Source organism: Humulus lupulus, chromosome 9 (genome assembly GCF_963169125.1).
Source record: "Humulus lupulus chromosome 9, drHumLupu1.1, whole genome shotgun sequence".
NCBI lineage: Eukaryota > Viridiplantae > Streptophyta > Magnoliopsida > Rosales > Cannabaceae > Humulus > Humulus lupulus.
The window spans coordinates 33,520,306-33,539,056 of record NC_084801.1 but is presented as its reverse complement, the minus strand read 5'-3'; the positions used below and the strand labels follow the sequence as shown (position 1 = coordinate 33,539,056).

The following is an 18,751-nucleotide window of genomic DNA, read 5'->3' as shown; positions in this document are numbered from 1 at the left end:
CGATCAGCTTCATGTCATCGCTGACCTTGGTTTTTGCAGCAGCTTCCATCATTCTCTGAATGAAAGCTTTGAGGTTCTCAGTGGGTTGCTGCTTGATGTTGGTTAAGGAACCAACCTCCATGTCGTGGTCGCGGGCAGCGATAAACTGCCTCCTAAACGCGGACTGTAGCTCCTTCCAACTGTGGATCGATCCGGGAGCTAATCTTTTCCACCAGTCCTCCGCGGACTTGGTAAGGGTGAGTGAGAAGCACATGCATTTGGCGTCCTCACTGACACGCGCACTTGCATCATTTTATTGTATTTAGCTAGGTGGGTACGCGGGTCTGTCCTCCCATCATATAATTCTATGTGAGGCATTTTGAAGTTATCCGGGAGGGACGTTTCCGCGATCCTCCGAATACATGGTTCCGGGTCTTCATCCTCAGAGTCTGACAGGGCCCCACTTTGCTTCCGGACCAGCTTGGTCAAGGCAGTAATCTGTTCCTCGAGCCTCTTCGTATCACTCTCCGGGAGGTCACGTCCCCGGAGCTTGTCATTAATATGATTTCGGAGGTCATCTCCGCGAGGCCGGGCCTTTTCTCCTTTGGCCTTTTCATACTTGGCCTCCAACCTTCTTCTTAGGTCCATCGTGGACCAGCTATCCTCGGAGTGCGAGTTCGCAGCCCGACCGTCCTGGTTGACGGAATCACTGGGGCGGTTGTTCCTTCCCCTAGGCCTGGGTGCCTTAGCACCGGGCCCTTTAGGCACAGAGTGCCCCCTTGGGGCTGAAGGACGTCTGGGCTTAGGAGCGCCAGAGACCTTCTGCGCGCGGGGGGGGCAGTCGGCCTGGTGATTCACGCCTTTAGGAGGTGCAGGGGCGTCAGCGCGCACAGGCTCTCCAACTTTTTCTTTGCCCTTGTTAGGGGCGGCTTTGGATGGTCCAGCGGCGGCTGGATCCGGCATGGGGGCATCAGCACCACCTAAAACATAGGCATCCTCGTCCGAGTCGCCTAGGTCTCCGAACTTACTTTGGAGGCGCTCCATCTTGCGTTGCATTCTTTCGGAGACGCGCTCCTACTCAGCAAGCTTGGCCTTGGTGGCCACCAGTTCTTCGGCTACTTGGACCAGTTCTGGGTCCTTCTCATAGTAGCAGTCGTCCTTGTAATAACCGTCTTGGACATACTCTTCTTCGTCTTCTAAGTATGTTGTATCTTCGGTACTGACCCGATCCTGGCGGGATGTCGGGTCTTCACCTTGGTAGTCCAAGGGTTCGCTTTGCACCACATCTTCCATCACGGTATCGGGGTTGACCGTAGCGTTTTTGTCAACAGCGGATTTTCTCGTAGTCACCATCTCTTTAGCACGAAGTGAATACAAAAAACGGACACAGAGAAAAGGCCGACTAACAACTTCCTACAGCTCTCAATGAAAGCACCAAAATGTTTACCGAGTTTTTCGGAAACGAATATAAACAGAATAATAAAAAGATAAGAACTGTAGAAATGCTGAAATGTAACTAAACAAACAGTGTTTTTACGTGGTTCAGGCGTTAACAAGCCCTAGTCCACGAGTCGATGTTATTATACTTGGAAAAGGTTACAGTAAGATGGCTGGTGCACAAGAACTTCACACACTCACAGTGTTTCTCTCGGGTTCTCTTGAAGAAGATGAAGCTAGAGAGATTTTAGTAGAGTTTTTGCTATGTGATTTGTTGGTCGTCCCCCTTCTTGTAAAATGAAGGGGTCTTTATAGCTAGGGTTTCGGATTAGGGTTTTTCTCTACGTACCTGAGTCTTAATTACACCAGCCATAAATAGGGGATACAATTACTGTAGTAGCATGGCTACAAGACTCTATGTGGGTATATTTACGTGAAAGTATGGGGAACACACAAAGTCAGCCGTCTTTTCCAAGTTATCAGCGGAACAGTAGGCGAAAAGGTACCCTTAGGCGTGCTGGGATGTGTGCGGCTTTGACCTGACGGGCGTGTCAGGCGGGATCCTGTGTCAGACGGATATCGTTCCAAATATGCCTTCTCCCGGACTCGACCGTTCGGTTTTGTTCTGTGCGAGGCACGGAACTGTTTCCGCGGAGACCACTCGAAGAGCCTCTCCTGGAAGGGGCCTCCCCGAGGGGTATCCTTCGGGAGTGCGGGAGAGTCGACGGGCTTCCGTGTTGTGCTTGCTTGGAAGAGTAATCCGGATACTACACAGGAGAGGCGAAGCCTTTCTGTCCATCCGCGAGCTCTGGTCACCTACCGTGAAAGACATCGATAATTCTGCTTCCCCGAGGACATCAATCTAAACGCTATCCGGAAATCTGGATAACAGGTAGTTTATATTAAAGGTAATAAATATGTAAATAGGTGATTGATTCACGCGATTACCCAAACATGTCCATAGAATTTCTCTATAAATATTGAAAATATTGGACAGGGAGAGAGACAATTATTCTGTAATACAAAAACTCTGCCAAAATAGAGAGAGAAATAGCAATAATATAGACTCGTGGACTCGGTGGATTTTAACCACTGAACCACGTAACAGATTTGTGTTCTTGTGAATTCATTTCATCTTTCGGTTTGTTACTAAGCATTAATCAACCATATAATTTCTTAATACATTGTTGGTGAAAAACCGCGTCAACAGTTTGGTGCTTTCATTGAGAGGGAAATTAATGCTTTCATGAAAAATTTCATTCATATCTCATCATGGTGCTCACTCGCTCAATGCACGATAATGAGATGGAACAGCCTGGTGGGTAGGAGGCCCATCATATTGTTGTTTCAAATGAGCATGTCCTTGAAGTCCAACCACGTTCGGGAAAGCAACCGGTGGGTCATGGTGATACTGGGAGTTCGATGTCATTGCCACCAAATCCAAACCCAGACTACTTAACTGCAGTTGAGTTGGAGAATATGCAGTTAAGAAGCCATCTTGCTAAGGCAAATAGGCAAATTAAGGATTTTTTGGCTCAGTTACCCCTTCTTGCAACCGACGTTAATGTCGAAAAGAGGCAAAGTGCGTCTCATAAGTCCCAAAGGAATAACCAATCCAAGCCAAGTCAGTCAGTTAGAACTGCCACCCCAAGTTCTGTGCCTACAGCGCGAGATCGCCAAAATGCTCAACCTAGTGGCCCTCGGAGAGGTCATCAACAAGTCATTCGATCAGTTAAGACCGCAACCCCAAGTTCGGTGCCTCCTTCACAAGCGCCTAGGAATGTTCCAGCAAACCCCATGTGTCACGATCAGGTCGTCAGGCGCAGAGAGCTAGAAATAGTGGGGCAGAACAGAGGCAGGCTAATTTAGTTCATCCTGACGGGATGAGGATTGCCTCGCCAGTAAGGCATCCCCCATCACCCATTAGACATCCAACACCACCTCAGGCCACGTAGGACATTCTTGCTTATGGAGAGAGTAGGAGAAATCCTCCTCCATCTGTCCATACCTATGTTCCACGGACATGTGTTGAGAATCCAGATCCTCGGCCTCAATTGTGAGCTGTAGCTTCGCGAATGGAAGTTATTGGACTAAAATTCATCGAAGTGGTAGATCAGTGGGAAATCTAAGAAATCATCTATGTTTGGCACAAAGCCCTCGATACGATCCACAGCCTGATCTGCGTGATCGCCTAAATTCGCAAAGAATAAATTCAGCTTGAGACGGTGTTAGTTATACTCATCAAGAGGGAGGTCCTTCCGAAGTACGTGATAATGGGAATGCCCCCAAAAACCAAGCTCGAGCTTGGAGGGACAACAACCCATCGAACGCGTATGATAGGATGAGAGCTGTTGAACAACCCCAAAATAACCTAGGGACCAGGGACAAAACCCTCGAGAGGCTAGCTCAGATGGAGGAGCAAATGAAGAAGCTTATATCTGAAAAAGATAAAGACGAGTGTGACTCAGAGGATGAGCTCGAGCTTTTCGCTCCAAATATTACAGCGGCCACATATTCAGTGGACTTTAGAATGCCACACTTGTCAAAGTTTGACGGAGATGGGGATCCGTCTGATCACCTTGGGATGTTTAACACCATGATGATGGCCCACAACGTCGGACCCGATCTAAGGTGCATTTTATTCCCCTCAACTCTAATTGGGCCAGTCAGGTAGTGGTTTAAACAGTACAAGCAACATCTAATTAGCTCGTGGAAGAAGTTTTCTATTGATTTCAAGAGAGCATTCAGGGCTTCCCAGACAGCTCGGATTAAGGCAGATTCATTGGCTAATGTAAAGCAACAACTGGCAAACCTTGAAGGCATATCTAAGTAGGTTTGCCAATGCTGCTGTGCGAGATAGAGATGTTGACGATAGCTCCAAGCTCATGGAAATGAGGACATGAATCCTTGTTGGAGGCGACCTGTAGCAAGAATTATAGAGAAAATGAGTTAATAGTGTGGATGAGTTCTTGGCACGAGCTCAGAGATGGGTCAACCTGGAAGAGGCGCGAGCTTCTATCACAGGAACCAGCCAAATCCCTATCCAGCCCGTTGGAGTGGTAACAGATGTTACAGCTATGGCCCAAACCGTTGCCCAAAATAACCAAGGGGGAAATAATAAGAGGAAGGGAAATGGTGAGGGCGACTAGAGCAGAACAAAGAGAAATAATTATGGGGAGAAATTTAAACCTGTATACGTAACTTATACCGACCTCATGGATACTAGAGAGCGCATCTTCTTAGCCAATTCTACTCGCCTTCCATGGAAGAAGCCAGAACCATTAAAAACCAAAGAGTGAAGATAGATCCTTTGAAGTTCTGCTGATTCCACAATGATATCGGTCATAATATTGATGATTGTAGACAGCTGAAGGATGAGATCGAGACTCTCATCAGGGTGAGACCTATGGCCCAATACACTCGAAATCGGGTGATCCCCAATCAGCCCGCTAGACAAAACCCTCTGTTAGCTCATGAAGCTTCAGTGAATCAAGGCGGAGCTCAAGCGAATCAGGACGACCCTCCTCCGATAATAGGGGGAGATATAGCCACCATTTCAAGAGGACCTCATCTGGCAAGCATGAGCAGAGGTGCCCAGAAAAGGTACATTAACAAATTTAAATCCCATAACAGAGTGGAGTTCGCCCCGGAACAGCAGTTAGCAAAACAATAGCGATTGGAAAAACAACCAATCATTTTTACAGAAGAAGATGCAAGCCATGTTCAGTTCCCACATAATGATCCTTTGGTCATAACCGTTCGACTCGCCAACTGGAGAGTACAAAGGACGCTAGTAGAAAATGGGAGTTCTATGAATCTACTTTTTAGGTCTACCTTGGAAAAAATGGGGTTGTCTGTAACCGAGCTAGAGGCAACCTCAATGATTCTATATGGGTTTTCTGGTGAAGGGTCGGCTGCTATCGGAATGATCGAATTAGTGGTAACATTGGGAGAAGGTTCACGAATTGTCTCCAAGTTTCTTGAGTTCGTGGTCATCAATTGTCCAACCACATACAATGCAATTTTGGGTCGTCCTGCGTTGATGGAATTTGAAGCCATAACCTCTATCCTCCACCTAGCAATCAAGTTCCCCTCATCGGAGGGAATATGCACCGTCAGAGGCGATTATCTCGCTGCCAGGGAATGCTATAGCATTTTTATGAAGGGAAAATCACAACCCGGGCAGCAGGCTATGACCATAAGTGACGGAGGTGAGGAGTCCCAGGAAGTGGAAGTTGCTTGTGGAATGGAAGAACCTCAAGAAAAAAAGGATAGTGACATCACCCCAAATGATGACATTGACCCATGAATGGGCGAAGGCAAGTCAGAGCTCTAAGCTATTGAGGAGCTCGAAGAAGTAAGCATAGATCCCAAAGAAGCTTCAAGAGTTGTTAAGATTGGAAAAAATCTTGGTGATGAAAGGAAGAAGGAGCTGATTAATTTCTTACAAGAGAATCTGGATGTTTTCGCCTGGTCACATGAAGATATGGTGGGAATAAGCCCGAGTGTAATCATGCACACTCTAAAATTGGACAAGAACGTGCCTGCAAAATCCCAAAAGCAGAGGCGTTGGGGAATAGTCTGAGCTGAAGCACTGGAGGAAGAAGTAGCTCGACTGTTAAAATGCGAGTTTATTCATGAAGCAAAATACCCGATCTGGGTTGCCAATCCCGTGTTGGTCCCAAAGCCAAATGAAAGATGGAGGACCTGCATCGATTTCGCCGACCTGAACAAAGCTTGTCCAAAGGATTGCTTTCCACTGCCAAGGATTGATCAGTTAGTAGATGCCACGGCGGGTCACGAGCTCATGTCCTTTATGGATGCGTATTCTGGATATAATCAGATCGCGATGAATCTTGTGGACCAAGAACATACTAGCTTTATGACCCCAACTAATGTATATTGTTATAAAGTCATGCCCTTCGGGCTAAAGAATGTAGGAGCTACCTATCAGCGATTAGTCAACAAAATGTTTGTTGAATGTTGACGATATGCTTGTCAAATCCAAGATTGTCAGAAACCATGTATCCAATCTGAAAGAATGTTTTGAGATCTTAAGGAGGTATGATATGAGGCTGAATCCCCAGAAGTGTACTTTCGGAGTAGCATCGGGAAAATTTATGGGATTCATAGTCAATACAAGGGGGATAGAGGGGAATCCTGATAAAATCAGATCATTGATAGAAATGCCCCCGCCTAGGTCCCGTAAAGAAGTTCAAAGCCTGACTGGAAAGGTGGCAGCTCTGAACCGTTTTATTTTAAAATCCACTGACAAGTGCTTGCCATTCTACAACTTGCTAAGAGGAAACAAGAAATTTAAATGGACTGAGGAGTGCGAGTAGGCATTCCTCGACCTATAAACACACTTGGCCGAGCCCCCAGTATTGTCTAAGCCTCTGTCTGGAGAACCTCTGTTCCCTTATTTGGCCGTGATAGAAAATTCAGTCAGCGCCGTGTTAGTTTGAGAAGAAGACCATGCTAAAAAACATGTGTATTATATAAGCAAGAGATTACTCAGAGTTGAATCACGGTATCCACTGATAGAGAAGATGGCATTCTGTCTAATATTGGCTTCGAGGAAGCTTCGACCATATTTCTAGTCCCATTTAATCAACGTCATGACCGACCAACCTTTAAGGCAGGTATTACAAAAACCTGAAATTTCAGGACGTCTTTTAAAATGGGTAGTTGAACTCAGTCAGTTCGAGGTATTGTATGTGCCACACACCTCATTCAAAAGTCTGGCCCATGCTAATTTTGTGACTAAATGCACCAGATTTCAAGAGGAACTTTTGAAGGAACCGGTAAAAGAGTTGTGGAAAATATTCATAGATGGATCATCGAACGAGAACGGATCAGGAGCTGGGATCAAATTAATCTCCCCAGAAGGGCATCGATTCCATACAACTCTAAGATTCAAATTCGAAGCGTCTAACAACGAAGCCGAACATGAGGTCTTACTAGCTGAATTGAGAGTGGCGAAGGAGCTCAAAGTAAAGGTCATCCAGTGTTATAGCGATTCTCAGCTCGTGGTTAATCAAGTATTGGGGGAGTATCAAGCTCGAGGCACCAAGATGGCAACTTACCTAGCTAAGGTGAAGGGGGAGCTATCCGAATTTAAGTACAGTACTGTTGAACAGATACCTCGCGAGCAGAACTCTAATGTTGACGCTTTGGCAAGGCTTGCCACCACCAAGGAAGTTGAGACCTTGAATGTAGTGCCAATAGAGTTCTTGGAGAGTTCGAGCGTGACAAAAAAAATGGTAAAGGTCAAGATGATCGACACAAGACCGACATGGATGACCCCCATTATGGAATACCTCACAACGGGAAGGCTACCTGAGGAAAGAAAGGATGTAAGAAAAATACTCTATCAAGCTCTGAGGTATGTGATAGTGGATGAGACATTATATCGATGTGGTCGTTCATTGCCTCTAAAACCATTATGGAAGAAGTGCATGAAGGATTATGTGGAGATCTGTCTAGGGGGAAAAACCTAGCATTGAAAATATTGAGGCAGGGCTATTTTTGGCCCACTTTAACGAAATACTCCATCTCATATGTTCAGAAATGCGACAAATGCCACCACTTCGCCACAGTTGCCTGAGCTGCTCCAGTCCAGCTAACGATGATCTCATCCCCGTGGCCATTTGCAGTGTGGGGAATCGACCTAATAGGGTCCCTACCAATGGGCAAGGGAGGAGTTCGTTACGCGATGGTGGCAGTCGATTATTTCACGAAGTGGGTAGAGGTCGAGCCCTTGGCAACCATCACTTCTAAGAGAGTCCTGGACTTTGTGGTGAAGAGCATTGTATGTCTATTTGGGCCTCCTAAAAAGATCGTGTCAGACAATGGGACCCAATTCGACAGTGATCTTTTCACTAACTTCTGTGAAAAATACGGCGTTATTAAGAGTTTCTCCTCGGTAGCGCATCCACAGGCCTATGGACAGGTCGAGGCTGTGAATAAAACCCTAAAGGTGAGCCTTAAGAAGGGTTAGATGAGGCCAAAGGATTATGGCCCGAACAACTCCCGCAAGTACTTTGGGCATACCGAACTTCTCACAGGACCTCCACAGGACACACTTCTTTCTCCTTAACTTTTGGAAGCGAGGCCATCCTTCCAGTCGAAGCTATGGTACCCACCCACAGGAAAAGGACATTTAGTAAGGAACGGAATGATGAATTACTTAATGCATCTCTTGACATGATTGATGAAAAACGAGAGGATTCACAGTTACAACTCACCCATTATCAATAAAAAATCACTCGTTTCTTTAATTCTAAAGTCAAGAGACGTAGTTTTGGATTTGGCAACCTTGTTCTCCGAAGGATCTTTCTAGCGAATAAGGATCCCAAGGACGGTGTTTTAGGCCTGAACTGGGAAGGACCCTATCAGATTGTGGAAGTTTTGCGTGAAGGAACTTTCAAGATAGCCTGGCTGAATGGAGAAATAGTCCCACGAACCTGGAACACCATGAATTTAAAAAAGTATTATCAGTAGTACAATCATCCATGTAAGGATTAATTATAAACGCATTTAATTAAATAACAGATGGATTATTTAATAATTTTTCTTGTTATGGTGGTTTTAAATAATTTTTCCTGTTAAGGTTGTATTAGCTCGTGTATTAATTTTTGTAAAAGCAACCAAGAAAGTCTCTACAATCTGGTTACTTGGGGGGCATATAACCCGAGGTGGATTAGAATAAGATCGCTGGATAAGTTTGAATTACTTGAAACCTTGGATACAACCAGGTCCAAAACTTAGAAGCTTGGAAAATTGATTATTCGACGACTTTTTAAGAGCTCGAGATGTCAATAGACCTACCACGAACTAAGTTTAAATTACTTGAAACCCTAGATACAACCAGGTCCAAAACTTAGAATCTTGGAAAATTAATTATTCGACAGCTTTTTAAGAGCTCGAGATGTCAATAGACCTACCACGAACTAAGTTTAAATTACTTGAAACCCTAGATACAACCAGGTCCAAAACTTAGAATCTTGGAAAATTAATTATTCGACAGCTTTTTAAGAGCTCAAGATGTCAATAAACATAGCACAAACTAAGTTTAAATTACTTGAAACCCTGGATACAACCAGGTCCAAAACTTAGAAGCTTGGAAAATTGAATATTTGATGGCTTTTTAAGAGCTTGAGATGTCAATAAACCTAGTTTAAACTCAATTTTGATCATTTAAAACCCTGGATACAACCAGGTACAAAACTTGGGAAGTTGTGAAAATTGTTTAAAATTAAGGGCTTTTTAAAGCTCGAGTTATCAATAAACCTAACAAGAACTAAGTTTAAAATATTTAAAATCCCAGATATAACCAGGTCCAAGGCCTGATTCTTAACAGGTATGATATAAATCAACACATAAAGTTTGGATATAACCGAGCTCAAAATATCTATCCCGGTCTAAAAATCGATTCCCAATCTCGAATGTACAAGTCTAAGGAGTCATAAATATGAGAGATAATAAAGGAAAGATAAACATATAAAAATTTAGATATATAAATTGAAAATAAAAGTATCCTGAGGAGAAAACCTCGAATTGAGCCCAAAGGCAATTGTTTACAAAAAAAATAAAAAATAAAAAACACCCAAAAGGAAAAAGGGTCACTGAGTTCCTCCAGACCCCTCTGAGGATGTAACTTCCTCGCCTGCTGCAGAAGTCTCCCCCGTTTCAGACGATTCTTGCAAAATCCTAGCCTTGAATTTTTCAAGGTACGGATCCCACAGCTCGGGATCCATGAAAGAAAAGTTCCCATCCTGGTTAAATGCTCAGCAATGGTACAACATATCCTCCATGGACAACAATGAGGCCGCCATCTCTTCTTTGACTGCAGCCACTACCTCGAGCAGTTTAGCTTTGATCTCACCCACCTCGGTCTAGAGTTAAACCAATTGATCCTGGAGGGCAGTCAGGGCAACCTTTGCAGCCTGCTCATTTTCTTGGGACGAGGTGAGGGCTGCCTTGGCATCATGTGCGATCTTTTGAGCGGTTTGCTCGGCTTCTTGAGTGGCTGCCAGGGCTGTATTGGCAGCGTTAAGCTCAGCCCTGAGCTCATCATTTCTATCCCTAGCACGGGCTATGCTGCGATATTGAACCAGGGCAGACTGCAACATAAAAAAGAACAAGTCAGAGATATCCTTGGTAAAAAAAAAAAAAGAGAAAGACAACAAGATTTTCACCAAGGGAAGATAACTTACAGTGAGGCAGACTCCATGACATTCTCCGGGCTTCGCTCCACTATAGTCCTCCGGTCCCTCGAGATGGCCCTATAGGCGTCCCCCACCATATGGCTCGCCATCTCGTAAATGATTCCTCGAAAGGCTTTAGGGATTTCTTCTAGATCCTGGGGATCTACTGGTATTTGGACGGTTGCAGTTGGGACAAGGGGAGCTGGAGGATCACTTTGTATCACTTGAGCAGCTTGGGGAGGCGCGAATCAGGGCAGAGGAGGGGGAGGAGGAACCCTCCTATCAGTAACAGAAGACACCGGAGCTTTCGAGCTCGTGCCTTTCCCCTTAGCAGGGGATTTTTAGGCATTTCCTGTTGTCGGAGGGCCTTCTTCGTAAATCTAGGCCTCTTCATGACGGGGCCCGAGCTGGTTTTCCCGGCCTGGAAGGCCGTACGGAGGTCAGGAGCTCCAGTTTGTTCCATATCTTCGCCTGAAAAGAACAAAAGGGCATTAGCTCACGACTAAAGTTGTCAAAAACACAAAGAAAATAAATAAAGATCCTACCCTATGGGATGGGGGAGGAGTCTATAATCACAACCTTCGGCCTTGGGACTACTGGAGGAGAGGGAGAGTCTACGACTAGTATTTCTTGGATCCTAGGAGGTTCAGGCTCAGGTTCTACCTCGGGGCTGGACTCATCTACGTACTACCTAAATCTAGGGGCAAAGGCGCCCTGGAGCAGAGATGGCTAGGTCCTACAGGTGGTCCCGTACTCCTCAAAGATGGCAGACCTAAAATTTAAGGTATTGTCGAAAACAATGGTGCCCTTAGGGTAACTATGGTCATGACGCACCACCAAGTGGTCTACACACTGGAGCAGGGTTATATTACGGTCTGGGTTGTGAGGATGATGGTGGACGAGCTGATTTGGGTTAAATCTAACTAACCTAAAATCGGCAACAACTCTATCTAGTTCCCTATAAGGGTATGGGTTACCTTGGCCAGAGTGACCGGCTAATGCCCCTTACGCAGCTCGTTCTAAATCGGGTTCCCGAATAGCCTCGGGAACCCGCCTCTTTTTCACAAGAGGCACCTCATCCTCTTCCTCCTCCTCGTCTTCGATGGTCAGCAAGGCCTCTTCTTGAGAGGACGGGAGCTCGTGGATTACTGGGAGGGTAGCCTGGATCCTTAAGGCCAACGTCTGGCCTTCACCAATCAACTGACACACCAACATTGTGACATCATTCATGACCTAGCGGTAGTCCTTCTTGCTGGGTGGGAGCCCAGACAATGTCTCGTATTGACCCCCGAGGGTCACGATCTTCACTGTCCTCGCAAATATGGCTGCACGAGAAATAAACTCAGTTAATACATGTACAAGGAAAATATCTTGGAAAGAATAAAATTTCACGAGCTGAAGTCAGAGATTAAAAAAACTTACGAGGACGATTGAAGTATCTGTGTTCACAGTTTCAAAACTCGTTCGACATTAAGAACAAGTCTTTATAGTCGTTGGGATGGCTTGGGAGCTCGATGATGGGAGCAGAGTTGGGGAATCTGGTGAGATAGTAGAACCTGTCACCTCGACATCTCTGTTCTGGGCTGGCTTTGAGGCAGAACAAATATAATATATCTGCCGGAGTTCGGACCTCCCACTCATGCTTCAAAAACAAGTATTTTTGCCTCGTCAAAAGCCTAAAATAATTTGGGGGGAGCTGAAATGGAGCCAACTTCACGAAATTCAGAAAGTTTGCGAAGTATTTGTCCAAGGGGAGGAAGGCTCCTGCCTTCAGGTGTTAGTCACTCTAGGCCGCGAAATCGTCTGGGAGAGGGGAGCAACTCCGTTCCCCTTCAAAAGTAGGTCGGGCAATGAGAACTCCGGTCCCAACCTCAATGTTATGGCTTAGCATGATTTTGTTTACCCTCCCCTGCGTCATAATCTTGGATATGATTCTTTCCACCTCGAAGTAGGCATTGGGGTCAACCACCACCTCCTTCTCCACCAATAGACTGATGTGGGGAATGGGAGATTCTGAGGTGACCTCCTTCCCTTTGTTCTTTTGCAGAGCAGATGAGCTGGATGCCTTCTTCTTGGGAGCCATCAGATCGCCTAACGAACAGAACGACCTAATTAGTAGGCGACCTAGGAGAATTTAAAGGTTTCGATGCGGAAGAACGGAGGGGAATGTTTATTTTTGATATACGAGCTGAGTTGGCCTCAGCCCCGTCGCGTGATGCCATGCCCTACCCTAAGCTATGCGCCTCGGTTTCCTAACAAACCCCTGATATTTAGGGATCCGTGTGTCAGAATATCAGACCACTATTTTATTTGGGAGGTGATTTAGTGCAAAACCACCCAAGAAGCGTGACCCCATAGAAACCTAGTTTGAACCCTAAAAACTTTTCATCTCCTATATCCTGAATGGGTATTTTCTGAATTCGCCATGGATTACCCAACTTTACCCATAAATTACCTAGTTTTATGAATGTCGTAGTTCTAAAGATATTTTAGGACCTACCCATTAAACCTAAGTCGAAGCCTATTCGCTAAAAACATTTGGAAAATAGCCTAATATTGACTATGGTGAAGTGCGGATGAGCATGGTGAAGAGCAAAAAAGACCAGAAAAAAGAAAAATTTCTTCAAAACCAAAAGACGAGGTACTTACAGTATGTTCTTCGATAACAAGAAGTAGACTTTGCAGGGGAAAGTTCCTGGAAGACTTCTGACTAACTGGGTGCAACGAACGACTTTTGGGTTTTCTGAGAAAGAAGAAGGATTCGGAAATGCAGAAGAGAGAAAATATAGAAAAATTTCAAATGAAAGGTGGTGAAATCTGAAAATTGCCTACCTTATTTATACGTAAACAACGTAAATTAATTTGGGTCATCCGATTTAGTTAGTACAAGATCTAAGGGCCAGGGTTAAAAAGACAAAACAACGGCAAAAAGATGACTAGACAATTATTGCAGGCCTCGAAACCCGAGCAAACGCCAATTGTGGTATACCACGTGTCTAGTACTCGAGTAGTGGGCAGACATGGTTTAATGCAGCATAATTCTAAAAGTCTCTACTGTGTAGGTCAGAAGGTGACGACATGAACTACGAGCAGAAACTTGGGGGGAAAATGTTGTACCCTCATTTCAGCACGAGTCCTTCACTCAGCTCGGGTACAACTGACAAATAAATATATGGAAAGAATAACCGAGGAATCCATTTATTATCCACGTGGGCAGCTCAGTTTGCACATTGGTCATACGAGATAGGGATACAGAGGTTGTGAAGCGCGAGCTCATGAAATTCAAATGGTTGTCGAAGTACGAGCTCAGAGAAATATCCAGCTCGTGGTAACTCAAATATATTGCGTACCCGCAGATCCCCAAAGACTCGGGTACTTTTATATGATTATTTATGGCCAACCTGTCATATTTAATGTCTCAGATATTAGGAGACCATTTACTTTGTGATCAAATCATATCCTGGTATAAATGAGAATAGTTTATATTAAATGTAATAAATATGTAAATCTGTGATTGACTCACGCGGTTAGCCAAACTTGTCCATGAAATTTCTCTATAAATATTGGAAATATTAAACAGGGAGATGGACGATTATTCTGTAATAAAAAAACTGCCAAAATAGAGAGAGAAAAAACAATAATATAAACTCGTGGATTTTAATCACTGAACCACGTAAAAGATTTGTGTTCTTGTGAATTCATTTCATCTTTCGGTTTGTTACTAAGCACTAATCAATCATATTATTTCTTAATACACCGTTAGCGAAAAACTGCGTCAACAAGCTTAATTGGCAGGACAACAGTCCGATCATTCGCTCTTATTTTAGAGCGATTGTACCCTGGCTATTAAAGCTCTGGCCAAACGGAACCCATCAAAAATTACATGCCTAGAAGATACAAGAAAGAAATTCCTTCTACTGTGCTCACGATTACACCATTGGGAGCTGTCAAAGATCAACAGAGAAGCTAACTATATGGCTCACAACGTGGCGAAGTATGCTCTCCACTATGACATTGAAGGGGATATTTATTGGAGATCCTGCAGTGGTGATGTCATCAACAACTACAGGGCTTGGTTCCTACCTTAAACTAGTGTGATGTAGTCCACTATCGTTGTTTGTCTGCTATAAATCTGTTCAGTTTTTTATTAGTTTTCTTTGTTTTCGATTTCTCCTTTACCATTTCTGGCCTCGTTTGTTAGAGGTGGTGTCTGGTTCTTGTTGTGTGTTCTGTTTTTCTAGGTCTGGTTGTTAGGATCAGCTGCATTAGAAGCCCATACATTTGTTTCTTCTTGTATCATTGTTTTTGTGAATCCTTTACCACCTGTTGTGTGGTCTGTTGCATCTTAGGTCGTTCCGTTTAAGGGAACTCTTTGGTTTGTTGTTTCGTTATTTTCTATTACTCAAAGAATCTTGTGTTTAGCAAGGCTCACTTCATGGAAAAAAAAAAACAAAAAACGTGAATGATTTCTTTTCTTTTCTTTGTTTTTTTTTACTTTTTAGATTTTTGGCATTTTTATTGAATGATTGATTTCAAAAATCAGATTTATAGTAGCGTAGTATATTTTGTTTTTACTTGCTTCTACTTTTTTTTTTTATAAGATTGATTTTTTTTCATCGATCCTATTATATATTTATATATATATATAATTTAATGAAAAAATATCAATGTTTTAAACAATTTTTTAACTGGTGCTTTATGCCTAGAATTCTATAATAGGGTGTTAGTTTAGCCTCTACTAGTAGTTGCATCTATGTTTTTAGCACATTTAGAAATTATAACATAATTTTTTTATATGACAATGTATATTGTAGTTATAGCAGACACCTCACCAGTTTTCGGAAAATTTCGAATAATTTACAATGCCAAAAACTAAAGTTCAAAATGGTTAGTTGCACGCGTATATATATAAAAAAAAAAACACCCGTGCAATTGACTGTTTTGATTCTTGTTTTTGGCATTGTAAATTATTCGGAATTTTTTGAAAACTGGTAGGATGCCTGGTATAACTACAATATACACCGTCATATAAAAAAATTAGGTTATAATTTATCTATGTGCCAAAAACAGAAAAGCTCCTACCGATAGGGGCTAAATTGGCACCCCCACTACATAATTTTCCTAAATTTTTATTATAAAAATGAAATGCAAAATTATTGGATCAAGGACGTATATCCCTGTTGCTCTCTCACTTTTGCAAGAAGTTGTCATTTATCATATATCATTTGTCTTTATGTCCATCTACCCCATAATTTACAAATATGATTCTAATTAGCTCCATTCCTCTATTCTAAAACTAAATTTACTATTTATTATATAAATGAGGTAAAAAAAAATTATTTATTGAATATCTCTTGATAATTTTTTAGTAATACACATATAAAAGGAAATAAACATATAAAAAAAAAAGAGAAAATTGTGGCATAAATACATATGTAGTCCATTTTGTTACACTTAAATGTTGTAAAATTACTAAAATCTAATTTACAAATTATTAAAATATTAATTAAAACAAGAATAACTAAAAATTCATCTTAAAAAAACTAAAAATTTAATATTTTTTTAAAATGAATTTAAAAAAAAAACTTTAAGATGAATTTTTAAAAACTAATAATTTAATGTCTAAGAATTTAAAAATTCTTAGTTTTTTAAGATGAACTTTTAATTGTTTTTGTTTTCATTAACATTTCAATAATTTGTTAATTAGATTTTTGTAATTTTTTGAGGTAAATAAATTATTTAATTTAATTTTTACCTACAAAAATTTTACTTAGGCATTAAAGTATAACAAAACGAATTATTTAGGTATTTATACCACACATTTTTCAAAAGAGAATTTTACCGCCAATTGGGTCCTGCCATGTGCCGCTTGACACACTTAACGGCCTAGATACCAATGTTCACACTACAAGAGTAACAATATGTATTTTTGCTGCCAAAACAAACTTCATAGGTATTTATGCCTCAAATTTAATTTTTTATATGTCTATTTTTATTTTATATGTGTATTACTAAAAAGTTATAAGGAGTATATTCAATAAATAATTGTTTGTTTTTACCCCATTTATATAATAAGTAGTAAATTTAGTTTTAGAATAGAGAAATGGGACAAATTAGAACTACATTTGTAAGTTATGGAACAAATGGACATAAAGACAAATAATATGGGCTAAATGACAACTTCTTGCAAAAAATGAGGGGGCAAGAGGGTTATTTGTCCTTGGATCAATTGTTCCAACAAAAGTACATTTTATAGAGAGTAAATTATGGATACAAAATTACTAAAATAAAGCATATTGTAAAATATTTAATAAATATAAAAATTATATATTTTTTTAGAACAAAATAAAGTATCTTTAACATTTATTTCAAATATTTTAAATAATTTATATAATACATAAATAAATATATAAAATAATTGCATATTCTTTTAGCTAAGCTAAAATATGAACTTGTATTCTTTAATAAGAAACTTAATGGTTGAATTTTTTCTTAGAGAGTTTTTCAAAATGTTTTACCAAGTCATCAAAATTTATGACCACAAAGAGGAGATGTGTGTTCTTTTTACTATCAAACTTGATTTATTCTGTGCCTTTATCAAACTTTTTTTTTTTAATCACTACCTTTATTAAACTTTATTATCTTCTTCTCCCATTTTTTTCTTGCTTATTATTATTCTCCATCCCTTTGTCGCTTTCTTAATTTTTAGTTCACAAACACCAAAATTTTCATCTCATTATAGGTAACTGCATCTCTTTGGATTGTGGTTCAATAATTAACTTTTCAGTATCATCTTGTTTCGAACTCACTGCTAGAGAGGCCAAGTATGTGTGTGAGCTTGAAGAAAACCTTGAAGCTCTTAAGAAAGCTTTAGATCACTTAAAAAATAAGAACAATGACGTGCTGAGGAGAGTAATTGTGGCTGAGGAAGAGCCACACATGAAACGCTTGGATGAGGCCCAAAGATGGATTTCATTGGTTGAAGCCATGGAAACTAAAGTTGATGAACTGATGCTAACAAGCTCTGAAGAAATTAATAGACTTTGCCTTTGTGGTTGCTGCTCAAAGAACTACAGATCCAGCTACAAGTTTGGGAAAATAGTGCATGGAATGCTTGCTCAAGTGATTGATTTGCAGAGCAAACGGGCCTTTGAGTTGGTGGCTGAAAGAGAACCAGTAGCTCTGGTGGTTGAATTGCCAGCCGAGCCAAGTGTGGGCTCGAAATTACAACTTGAAGAGGTTTGGAGGGACATCAATGATGAAAATGTTAGTATTATGGGGTTGTATAGAATGGGAGGGGTGGGCGAAACCACTCTTTTGAAAAGTATCAACTCAAAAAAAAACTATAATGTTATATGGGTAGTTATGTCTAAAGATCATACTATTGAGAAGGTACAAAATGACATTGGAGACAAAATTGGGTGCTCTGGTGTCACGTGGAAGAACAAAACATGTCAACAAAAATATGAAGACATTTTAAAAATGCTGAGCAAAAAGAAATTTGTTTTGGTTTTGGATGACATATGGAAGAGAATTAATCTTGTTAAATTTGGGATCCCTTTGCCTAGCAGACAAAATGGTTCCAACTCCAAGCTTGTATTCACAACTTGTTCCAAGGGTGTTTGTTGTCGTATGACCCCTGAAAAACAAGTTGAAGTGAAGTGCTTGTCATGGGAAAAATCATTGAAGTTATTTGAAGAAAAGGTTGGCAAAGAAGCTCTTAATGTCCATCCATAAATTCTTGAGTTAGCTTAAATAGTTGCGAAAGAATGTGATGGTTTACCACTAACACTAATAAGCATTGGTTGAGCCATGGCTTGTAACAGAACACCTCAAGATTAGAAATATGCAATTCAGATCATACAAGACTCAACCTCCAAATTTTCAGGCATGAGAGATGACGTATTTCCTCTTTTAAAATTCAGTTACGATAATATATCTAGCGAGAAAGTTAGATCTTATTTTTTGAATTGTGCATTATTTCCAGAAGATAGGGAAATAAATAGAGATGAATCGATATATTATTGGATGTGTGAGGGGTTCCTAGATGAGTATACTATTTTTGACAGTCTGGAACGCCTAGGATATTCTATCAATTGTTAGATTAAAATTAATGTAGGCATATG

The 18,751-nt window shown here is 41.4% G+C and overlaps 1 protein-coding gene across 1 annotated transcript; it reads left to right on the top strand.

The window, feature by feature from the left end:
- The first annotated feature begins 2,838 nt into the window (after window positions 1-2,838).
- Window positions 2,839-18,362, top strand: LOC133799598 (disease resistance protein SUMM2-like). Its single transcript, XM_062237601.1, has 2 exons — window positions 2,839-2,998; window positions 17,413-18,362. Exons 1-2 carry the CDS (start codon window positions 2,839-2,841, stop codon window positions 18,360-18,362), a joined length of 1,110 nt encoding a protein of 369 aa, XP_062093585.1.
- Window positions 18,363-18,751: the final 389 nt, after the last annotated feature.

Coding starts and splice junctions, on each gene's coding strand:
- LOC133799598 (XM_062237601.1), top strand. CDS start 2,839: ATGTCATTGCCACCAAATCCAAACCCAGACTACTTAACTGCAGTTGAG. Junction 2,999..17,412: donor TAATGTCGAAAAGAGGCAAA/GTGCGTCTCATA, acceptor TTAACTTTTCAG/TATCATCTTGTTTCGAACTC.